General features: G+C 29.6%; 1 protein-coding gene across 1 annotated transcript; it reads left to right on the top strand.

The window, feature by feature from the left end:
- Positions 1 to 810: 810 nt before the first annotated feature.
- On the top strand, positions 811 to 11919 carry LOC113714005 (1-acyl-sn-glycerol-3-phosphate acyltransferase 2-like). The gene is made up of 11 exons (XM_027237802.2): positions 811 to 888; positions 2695 to 2817; positions 7508 to 7547; positions 7640 to 7713; positions 8352 to 8411; positions 9503 to 9580; positions 9672 to 9830; positions 10167 to 10292; positions 10810 to 10902; positions 11512 to 11598; positions 11704 to 11919. Exons 1-11 carry the CDS (start codon positions 811 to 813, stop codon positions 11917 to 11919), a joined length of 1134 nt encoding a protein of 377 aa, XP_027093603.2.
- Positions 11920 to 12252: the final 333 nt, after the last annotated feature.

The raw sequence follows: 12252 nt of genomic DNA, 5'->3' as shown, positions 1-12252 counted from the left end.
CAATCTTAACTTTTGTTAACCAAATGTGGCAAATCTTAAAAGGTCATATAAGTAAAAATATTGAAAGTGCTTTCATGCAAACTAAGTTAGAGCATTACATAGCATGGATTTTATACCAAGTTATAGTTTTCTTAGTCTTAGATTTGATAGTTGAGAAATGAATCAGTATCTCAATAAATACTTTACGAATTTCATAATCTTCAACATGATGGTTGATAAATGAATCGGCATTTAACATATATAGTTTAATTTTTAGATTTATTATCTCTTGATATCAAGTGTTTTGTTTGTTGCAATTATTTTTTCTATAATGCGTGTTTGTACTAAGTAGACTACAGCTAAAAATTATTTGTTATTTAATATTTTAATTCATCATTTATTAGATAGCTAGAAAACTAAAAGAATTTCTCTATGTAATGTATTCTTATGACTATTTATGTTTTACAATATTCTTTATAACCATGCAAAACACGGGTTTCTAGACTAATCATCCAAACTACCAAGATTAAGCAATAGAAGACTTTTCTTTGATTGGGCCATTAAAGCTATCTGAATTAGCTTTTTAGGAGAGTTTATTTTTAAAAAAAAAAAATTTAACAAATCTAATAGTTATTGTTGAAAGCTCGTTTCCTGACAAATGGGTTTGATTGCCATCTGTGAATATTTCTTCTCTCTTATTTTTTCATCTTCTTCATCCAGTACAACAAAATATATAGCTATTGGTGTAGAGATCTCAATTCTTCTCTATAAATCTACCATTCTTTCTATTATCTTCCATAAATATTCTATGTAATTAAAGGGCTTTTAGAAATGGCCATTGCAGCTGTTGTCATTCTGCCTCTGGGTCTCCTTTTCCTTCTCTCTGGTCTAATTATCAATTTCATTCAGGTACATTATTATTTTTGTACAGTATATATCTTTTGAATTTTTTTCATTACTTTTTGACAAATTTATGACATTTTTTACAGTTTGTGAAATTAAACTTGGATTGGTTTTATATATTGTTTATGAATTGATAAAATCGTATTGCTATTAATGCATTCTTGTAGATTTCTTTTGGGAATGCATGTTTGGAAAGAATGGGATATGTTTCAAAGAACAATTTTCCAACCAGACAAAGAAGAAAAGAAAGAAAATGGAGAAATATATACTAAAAGGGGAAAATAGCAAAATTATATGTAATTGGAGTTGGACTTATCACAATAAAAGTTGTACATTATACTGATTTGTGACTTTGTGAGACCTCAGTTTTAGATATAAGATCAACATTTATAATGTCAAGGTATTTCTTGTCGTTGGATTACATATAAATATCATTTGAGAATGTGTAGATGAAAGTGGTTTGTTGTGAGCATGAAGATTGAAGCACTCTAATAAAGATTAGAGTGTTTTCCTAATTGACAATAAGTTTTGCTGGTATATTCTATATAATCTTGGGCTATCACACTTCATAGGGAAGGATAGCAATATGTATTTCATTGAGTATAAGGATTGGAGTATCAGAAAAAACTAATTTGATGAGCTTTATATTACACAAATGGAGAGAAAAACCTTACAATTCAAAAATAAGCATGAAATGAGAGGAAAAATGTGTAAAAACCAATGCTATATCATACAGAGTGAATAATTCAAGGAACTTATAAATCGCAACATAGCAAGCAAATTATGAAATATGGTAAACAAATATATTATTATATTTGATGTCCCTAAAACATTCAAGACTGCTAGAATGAATAATCAAGGAACTTGTAGACCGAACTGATCAAATTACAAATCGTGAGAAGTAAATTACAAGGAGAAACTGGAATGCATTGAAGTTTTTTGCAAAGAGGAAATTTGAGTAATTTAGGTCTTAAGCCATATGTTTTTCATGAAACACATGGTTTGTTTTGTTTGCATTTTTTGTTGTAAACTTGAGCCTATGGTTGCATCATTTTAGATTGACCATGTTGCCTTCTGGGTCACATGAGTGAGCTCCAAAAGTGAACCTAATAATTCACGCATTGTTCCATTCCTTTTCTATATAAAGAAAGATTTAAAAAAAATACGACTTTTGTTGTATCTTTATATTCAAATAAATAAAACTAACTACAAGAATTGTCTTAAAAGAATTCTTGTATAATTACTTGGACAATGCATAATTTTGCTTCTTGTTAATACAACTATGTTCTTTCTCTTCTTCTCTTTGAGAAGAACTTGCATATAAAGATAGTACGCTAGTTTCATTTAGTATTTGAGAAAGAGTTTATGTTAATACCTTCATTTGGTATACTAATTAAGTTTTAGTTTCTTCTAGCATTTCCTTCAGGATATAGATCAAATATTTTTTCTACCCCATGTTTTGGGAAATGGAAGAATCTACATTGCTAGTGAAGAACTAAATATACTTAAAACTTCTTACCTTTTCGAAGATTTCTAAGTAAGTCATTCCTTTCTTCTTTTCTATTTCTCTTTCACTTTATTATTATTTGAGAACACAATAAAGAACTAGGCATTAACAATTTCATGTCAAAATCATTACCAAAAAAATCGCAAACAACAAAGTGTAGAGACTAAAAAAAAATTATAGTTTTTACAGGTTTTATTTGATATTTTAGACTAATTTATTTCTCTTTTTGATCTTGTTGTGCAAGCAGTTTTATATGTTTATTAGATAAAATCTTACAAATTTGCTCACATGATCTGAACTTTTAGGCACTCATCTTCATCTTGGTGCGCCCATTATCAAAAAACTTATTCAGAAGAATCAACAAAGAAGTCACTGAATTATTGTGGTTGGAGATAGTATGGCTTTTTGACTGGTGGGCAAACATTAAGGTGTTTTGAGGATTATTATTCATTAAAATCTTCATTTGAGTTTTACTTATGGATGAAGTATAACTGATCTTATTATCATTATGATCTTTGATCAGCCTATCCTTTAAAACATGAGAAATTATTCTGTTGATAGTTCATTTACTTGGTTTTTACATTGTTTATATTAAAAAAGATGAAGGATTTAGAAGTAAATGGATTTGGAATCCTTAAGTGAAACTCAATTAGTTATATTGTGAATAAGAATGGTGCTTTGAAAGAAGAATTTGAAAGGGACTTAATATAATTTTAGTTTTTCGAGAATGATTACAGATTTCAAATGCCACAATTCATGACATATTGTAAATTAAAAAATATTTATTTGAAAATCCTTGATAAATTGTACATAGGAATCTAGTCCATAACTACTTAAGGTATAAAAAGTTTGTGACATGTTTATACTAAGTACTATTTAATCCACAAAATCAACTACTTTAATAACTTACGATTCTTATTTAGTAGTCTTTTGTGGTCTATAGGATGGTTAGGTTTTTATAGGGTGATTCAAATGATGCATATGTATTGATGCATTAGCAATTTTGAGATATATGAAAAATGATTATACGTGATATAATTTAGATGCAAGCAACACAATTCGATCGAAAGTACTCCATTGAATTCCATATCAGGTTTTATCCTAAAATTTTAGGAAGTTGCTAGGTTGCTTTAATGGATCAATAGACCTTGGAGTTTGTTAAGATGACTCAATTTTGTTGAATTATAATATTAACCTAATAACCTGTTAATTTTAAGAAAGAATATTTGCTAGATCGTAAATGCTAATGGTTGAATCCTTAACTGACTTGGCTAATTGTTTTATGGAGACTCCCTCGTCAATGAAGTACTTCAAGTTGTAGTAAATACTTCTTTTAGTAAAAGGACAAAATGTGTTGATTCCAACATCACTTTCAATGAATATCTAATCATTCTGTTCGTGTTGAAAAATGAACTCCATGAAATATTGAATTACACTTTTAGGCAATTGTTTCTTTCCCACTAAAAACATGTTGATTAAGCATCCTCTGGTTCATTTCACTTTTTTTTTAGTTGTCACTTTGATTTTCTTGTTTGCTTTGTTAAGTTATTTGTTAAGTTTATAGCCAATTGCCTCTCTATTTCTTCATTCATTCCTTTACTTTGGAACTCACATGTGATTTACATTTTTTCTACATGTCTTTTTAAAATTTTTATTTTTCTTAAAACATTACTTTGATTTTGTGTTTTTAATTTTACTTCTTTGTTCCTAAATTGAACATGCAATTCTAAACCTTTCACCTAGGTAGTATTAAATGAACCCCATTGCATTATAGATGAAATTGTGTATTATTTTTTTTTGTTAAATCAAAAGGGTCTAGTTGCAAGTTGAGACAATGCCCTGTGATGACATGCAATGTTCAAATAATTCAATTTTGGTAATTGAATACAAGTTTGATATGTGATTTTATAGAGGAAATAGATGAAAATACATGAAATTTTACGTTATTTTTTTACTAGACCAAAAGAGTCTAGTTGTAGGTTGACAGAGTCGTTTGTACTCATGCAATGTCCAAAATAATTTAATTTTGGTAGTTCAATACAAGTTTGAGGTGTGATTTTTAGAGAAAATAGATAACAACACAAAAGTTTGTTCATGGTGTTTCAATGTTAAAGAAATTTTTATAATTTCTTTTCATTCTTGATGAAGATCACAACATGACTAAATCCAGTTGAACTAAACGGTATATATTAAACCATTTTCTAGTGAATGAAAAGTTGAAAATAAAAAGGGAGCACACCAGTCATAGATTAACCTAAAGTGGTTGTTCTTACTCATTAAAAAGAGAATAGCAATCTTCTCTCAAAAGAATGTTAAAATCAGCTCTCTTTACTGTTGGTAAAAAATAATTAGAATCATATCTATAGCCATAGATGTTTTCTTTGATTTAATCGTGACATCTTTCGTTCAGTCTATATGAGAACTCTTCATTATATCGATAATTTATTGCTTATAGTGATTATGCAGTGAAAACCTTTAAGTCGTACAATTTGTATCTCGAAAAGATCCAAAGAATTGCTAAAAATCTCCCTTTGTTCAATTTGAACCCAAGAGAAACTTACTAGTTTGGAATCAATGTTGAACCGTAATACTCCTTGGAAGGTTTTGCACTAATAGAGCCTATATACTTAAAGGGTTGTGGGATGTAGAAGAAAGTAAATATAAGATTACTTATAATTTACAACTATTATAACTATGATTCATTGATGCACTTCTAGATAACAAATTTACTCATCAATTTTTATCTTCTTGGTGGAAATTTTGGAAACCAAAATTTTTTTTATCATATAAAGATATGAATATAATTTTCTTTAGTGTTAGTAAATCAGTTTCTCTTTCAGTTAGATTGCAATAGCTTTTTGTGTTGTATATGCACTAATTTTAGTTATTGCACTAACTCATTAAAAGGGAAAAAAATTAGGATTGCATCAAACCTTTGAATTCAAGGCCTCAATTGAATTTTTTCTAGCCGACCATAAATTGTGCCACTTAACCCTCTTGATTGTTTTGTTGTTTCTAAAGGTCCACTATAATTGTATTTGTTTATTACTTTACCAAAAATAATATGCTCTACTAGTGCTTAATAACATTACCTATTCTAACCATTGTACATAAATATTATACAATAAATACCTCCTTTTGTTGCTTCTTAGATTCCACTATTTGAATGGCAATCACACAAATAAGAAACTAGATATTATTGTGTTGCACATATATAGCTTTTCAGGGTATAATTTATTATACAAAATAGAAATCACTTTTTATAAAAAATGAGGGGAAGAACGAGTCTAGTTGTGCATTCTTATGATAACTTTTTTTTTAGTAGATTAATAGAAGTTCCTTATAGAAATGTATTAAAGGCATTAATAATATTTTTGATAACAAAATTATTGTAGATTTTATATTAGTGCAGTAATGATGGGACTAATTAGTAGAGTTAAGTATTAAGAATTAGTATAATCTAGTCATGTATATGTTCTTGATTATGCTGTTGAAACTTTTGCCAAATATAGATGAAGTTTACTATGGATAATGGATAGTCATATGCTGCTTTTGACATAAATCAAGTTCATTGGTTCCGTTTGAATTTTGAAGAGAAATTTTTCAAAATTTATTTTTTCTTTTTTTTACCCTCCTATATCTCTGCACTCCCCTTCCACCTCCCAACTACCAGGCTCATAATTCGAATGTTAAATCTACCAGCTAGAAACACTCTTAGAACTCTCTCTTAACCATTGGGCCAATCCCAGTGGTATTGAAAGACAATAAATTTTCAATACTAAAAAAAGTTTTAGATATACAAATTAAATAAAATTGGGTGTTTTCTTTTATTTGTCAAGTAAATTAGACTTACATTCCTTAACTTTCATAATAAGTACTTTCATCTCCCATATTTTTTATGTACTTTAGGATTTATCTAATTTCCCTTTATTTGTATATTAACAAATATAAATGTCTCCAATTTGTTGACCTCACAATAAGATTTAATCTTAATCAATATATCCATCCATAGATTTATCATTGGGAAAAACAAAAAAAATTTGAAATTTAAGATCGAGCTCAAAGAAGATCTTATTTGGCATTATGGAACTTGAAAATGTATTCATATCACTAGAGTTTTAGATAAAGTACGTACCATGGGGTTCGTACCAATTCTTCTCAAAATATTTTTATTGAAATACTTTCAATATTAATCTAACAGTAGCAGTAATAAACTACAAGTTTGTAGTGGTTTAATATCGGGTTCTTTCAGTTGAGTAATTATTAGTTGAACAACCAAATTTAACTTGTGTTAAAAGTAATTTTTCCCAACTCTTGATTTTGTGTGAGTTATTACTAAACATCTATCAAAGTAATTTTTAGTGTAAAACCAGTGACAAATAGGGATGGCAGTGGGTAAGACAAAATCTGATACCCGAGGATTCTCAACTTGATGGTCAATCCAATTAGATGATCGATGATAAATACATTAGGGTTTGGCAATGATGAGGGGTTACCCAATAGGATTTGGTAAGAGAATTCTAAAAATTCAATACCCGAATATATGTATGTAAATACGTATGTATGTATGTATGTATTGTACACTATTATTTGTCATATTTTATGCACAACGCATTTTTGAAAAATGTGAGATAGTTATTTGAATCTTATTTTGGTAGACTTTTAAATTTACCCTTCATAAAATATTAAATCTACTCAAGTTTAAAATTCAACATAATGTATTAATTTAATGTAATGTGTATTGATTTTATAGATTAGCGAGTAGAGGGCACTCAATAGATAATCCAAACTCGAAGTGAGAAGGTTTGGTAATGAGAGTATAATACCTGTAGGGTTACTCTATAGGGTTTGATAAAAGACTTAAATATACGGGCTATGGTTACTCTATAGGGTTTGATAAAAGATTTAAATATACGGGCTAGGGTTTGGATTTTTTATGGTACTCGACTCGTACTATCCCTACTGACAAAAACATCTCAACAACAAAAACTCTCTATGAATTAACCCACAAAAAAGAAGTAATCCATATATATAACAAATGTCAAGGAGTCAATTCAGTGTAGCATATTCTTTTTTAACCTCAATACAAAATTTTTGGTGACTATTTCTTTTTTGCAGGTTGAACTATACACAGATCCAGAAACTTTTGAATTTTTGGGTAAGAACTCTCCTTTTAAACATTACTTTCTTTTAGCCAACTTGTCTTCTGCAGATTTTGAAGTTGTGTTTTATTCATTTATCCATTTTCAGGTAAAGAGCATGCACTTCTCATTTGTAATCATCGAAGTGACATTGATTGGCTTGTTGGATGGGTTCTTGCGCAGGTATGTATCACTTATAGTACAATCATTGTGCTTCTTGGATATATTCACTATTACAACATGCTAAATTTTCTTTCAGTTGGTGTTGGCATTGCTTTGTCTTTGTTTGATTCTTAAGTAGAATGGATAAATTGTTTTAAAATTGATCATGTCATTTCTTTATGCTTCTAGTGTAGGCAATTTTATCTCTTTTCTAAATATAGGTGCTTTCAAGTTCACTGCAGCCTTCAATTATCAAGACTAGTTTTTGGATCAAATAATTAAAAAGTGCTTTCAAGTTCATTGCATCGTTCACTTATCAAGACTAGTTTTTGGATCAAATAATTAAAACAAATTGTGCCGGAGATTTGAAATCTCTATGCTATGTTAAGCTAATGACTCATAAGAAACTATTTGTTCTCTTAAAATAAAGGTTTTTATATTTTGATCTAATGATCAATACCTTGTCTATATTTTAATATTGTTGCAAGAATACAAGGTTACAAAATCATGATTCTGAATTAATTTACAAAATTGTGTAATTAGAATTTCTTTTTGCTATAACATATGATTTAGTTTTTCTAAAACATCAATTGAGTTTTAGAAAAATTATCCAAGCATTTTAGTTCCTTTTCTAAATATAATTTCCTTACATTTTACAGCGGTTTGGTTGCCTTGGTAGCACACTAGCTTTAATAAAGAAAGCAGCTTTATACCTACCGGTGAGATTCTCTTTAGTTGTTCTTATTTGTTTTATATAGTACTAATCTCAATTCAATCTTATGTGTTTTTTTAGAATTTACACACAATTCCAAACTTGCAATTTTATGCTTATTTAGGAATTCAACACAATGAAACATTTTTTTGGATATTCAAAGAGGAGGTTTTGTAGCTATTGAATTTCTTGACTATCAAATGTAATTTTGATTGGGGGAGTCCCTCACCTATTATACACCTCATTATTGATCAATACAAAAGTATATAGCTTGCAAGCCAAAAAAAAAAAAAAAGAAAAAAGAGGTGGTTTTCTTGACAGCATGAATCCTATTAAATTAGTTGTTCTATTGCTCGAAGGTACTTTGAGAAGTACTATAAATTGAGACTTTCGAATCAAAGACTATCTATATAAGCCTAGTATTTGGAACATAGTATCTTGTCTAATTGCTTAAGTATTTTATTGGTTAGAATGGAAATTTTTGTTCCATAGTCATTGTAGTTCTTTAAATGACCAATTTAAGAAATATTTGGATCTCCTATTTAGTAGAACGAGTCAAAGTTGAGGCTAATAATCATTACATACGTATTTCAAAGTATTACAAATTACATGAAGGAGTCATGTGGTATTTAATTGTTACAATATTTGCTATAACTATCAATAGTACAACATTTATTAATGATTGGTAGAGGTAAGTCAAGGTGTTTTCTTGAGATTTTTGCTTACTTTAAGAGACAAATATGCTTTCACAATCTGGGTCGGTCCTTTATTTCCAAGTGAATGGCGCGTGCTCGACAAGATTATAACATATTTATAATATTTACTTTTCACGGTAGATTCGGTACCCTTAATTTTCCTTCATTGGATATTGTTGTAAGTGATGAATGGGTGTTCTAATCTTTTAATTTTAGAATACATTTGCAATTGATTCAACTTCTGGGTTCAGGAAAGAACTACTTTTAAATTGTTTCTTAAAACTTGAATAGGTCCTTTTCAAGTTATAACATAATAAATGTAGATAATAATAAAAAAGAGTGTACTTCAAATAGTACCACACAAACATGCTAATTAGGCAAGAAAGAAATCTATCTTATGTAGGTTCTTGGATGGTCAATGTGGTTCAATAATTATATATTTCTTGAAAGAAGCTGGACAAAAGATGAGTACACACTCAAGGTACATTTCCAATACTAACCATTGTATTTATTAATTGTACATCTTTATGTTTGGTTAATAAATTGTATTATTTTGCGGTGCTTAACTGCAGTCAGGTTTACAAGGTCTTAATGATTTTCCTCGGCCATTTTGGTTAGCCCTCTTTGTGGAAGGAACTCGTTTTACGCAAGCAAAGCTCTTAGCAGCTCAAGAATATGCTGCTTCAGCAGGGTTACCTGTTCCACAAAATGTATTAATACCCCGAACAAAGGTGATGCTTTTCCTAAATTATGCTAGGATAAATATGTCTAGTTTCTATCTCGTTCTCAAATTAGTTATTATATCCCAATTAGTAGTAGATCTTGGGCATTTCTCTTTATGTGGTTGCATGTAGCTTGCAGTATCAATCTTCAGTTTCAATTCTATTATGAAAAATACTACATAAAGTACATGCAAACTTGACAAGATTAGGTTTTCTCAAAGATGAGCTGCCAATAATAATTTGAAACAACTTGTAATGATTAAATTGAGCTAGTCATATCAAACACACCATGAAAAATAACTGATTGTGATGATTCTTTTATTCATTACATCTGTATCTCTGCAGGGTTTTGTGTATGTAGTTAGTCAATTGAGCTCATTTGTTCCAGCAATTTATGATATCACGGTAACCATACCTGAAAATGAGCCTCAGCCTACAATGTTGAGAATCCTGAGAGGGTGTTCTTCTGTGGTAAGCTCACTAGTTTTCAATTGACTAATTTAATTACTAGTAAAATTGCATTTACAAACACACAAACCCCTAACCAAGCACACAGTTCTCTCTAAATGCTTGTGAGCTTCACAAACACATATGTTGGTAAGATTACTTTAATGCAGTTCTTTCATTTATCTATTTTTCCAACTAATCTGGCTTAAGTGACTGTAACAATTGCATTACCTTTTTTAGTAGTGAGGGGGATATGCTACTTTCTCTATATTTGGTCTTTTAAGTTATTAGTATTGTTTTCTCTATTTTCTGTCTTTTGGTTATTAGTATTCAGCCATAGATGTTATTAGCTTGTGTTTATTAGTAGAGTGAGAATGAAGTTCTTAGAATTTGGTACTTTCAATTTAAAGGATGATGCTAAGCATGTATATTTGAATGAACATGTTCAAGTGAGAATCCTTCAAGTGTTGAGTGGTCATGTACATTAATTACTATTTTCACTTATATTGATGTTGATTTAGGAAACTAATTTCCTATATAGGTACATGTGCATATTGAGCGGCATTTGATGCAAGAACTGCCTGAAACTAGTAGCGGCATTTCCCAGTGGTGTAAGGATATATTTGTAGCAAAGGTTAGACTATTGATAATGCAATGAATAAATTTCTTCTTTACAATGATGATCTAGATAATTTTTTGATTAGTTTTTCACTCCAAAATTATGATGAACAAATATGACCATGTTTATGTTTACACACACACACACACATTCCATTTAAACTCCAAAAAGAAAGTATAATTTTAATCTCCTACAAGGGCATAAAAATCTTGGCCAAGGAATGAGTTTCAGTTCAGCATTCAATGTAAGTTAGATTTGGATCTATCAATTTCTATATTCTATTTACAACGTGTGCATAGATTTTATGAATATATGAAAATGTCATGTATCTAATACATGTGCATGTTTGTGTGATTATTTTGATTCTTCAATGTAGGTAATAGATGAATTACAAGTTACATCAGATTTGATGTAAAATCTTTATTTCACAATATTTATAGTCTTTATTTATAAACTATCCACATATCAAATATATTTATCTATGATATGTTCATTTATCATACCATTTTTTTTACACATTTTTTAGTAGGTTTCAAGTTTTAAGGAATTAAGTATGTCTAGTTCAGTCTTACCCTTGATGATGAAATATCAATATTCAAATCTTTGCTGGTTGTGATCAATCAGGATGCTTTGTTGGAGCGGCATGTTGCCATGAACACATTTGGTAATAAAGATAACTATCATATTGGCAGACCTATAAGATCATTGCTGGTACTATTTCCCCCCTATAGCTTGCACAAGTTTGCACATTCAGTTTGAGTTGTCATCTTTTGTTTGCTATATTCAGTCTATAATTGTTTTTTTGTGGATGGATAGGTTGTCATCTCTTGGACCTGTTTCCTCATATTTGGCGCTGTCAATTTTTTTGAATGGTGTCCATTTTCTTGGGGAGAAATTGCATTTTGTACTGTATTCTTGGCCCTTGTTGTCGTCCTCATGCAAATACTGATTGTGTTTTCCCAGTCAGAACAATCAACCCCTGTTAAGGAATCCCCTCGAAATTCTTTGGAGGAAAAACTTCTTCACATTTGAGCTGCTGCTAATCACAAAACCTACTTGCCAATGAAAAAATGAAGAAGATTTTTGTCCAACGAAAAAAATTAAAAAAATTGGTTAGCTCAATTAGTTAACTAGGAGAGATTAAATCTTCTTCATTTTTTCATTAACTAGAGGGGGAAGTAGCTGTTTAGCCAAGCATCCAGAATGGGAGGAAGAGTGGTTGTTAATGTTGTTTAACATCCTATTGGTCATTTCTTCTATATAAAACCTCATTTCTATTATATGGGGAGGTTATCATCCTCTAGTTAATGTGTTATATCTTATTTTATCTTGACTTGGTTATGTTATTTTGTACTACTTATAAAT

The sequence above is a fragment of the Coffea arabica genome, chromosome 10c, assembly GCF_036785885.1.
Source record: "Coffea arabica cultivar ET-39 chromosome 10c, Coffea Arabica ET-39 HiFi, whole genome shotgun sequence".
In the NCBI taxonomy this organism is placed as follows: Eukaryota; Viridiplantae; Streptophyta; class Magnoliopsida; order Gentianales; family Rubiaceae; genus Coffea; species Coffea arabica.
This window is presented reverse-complemented; position numbering and strand designations above follow the sequence as displayed.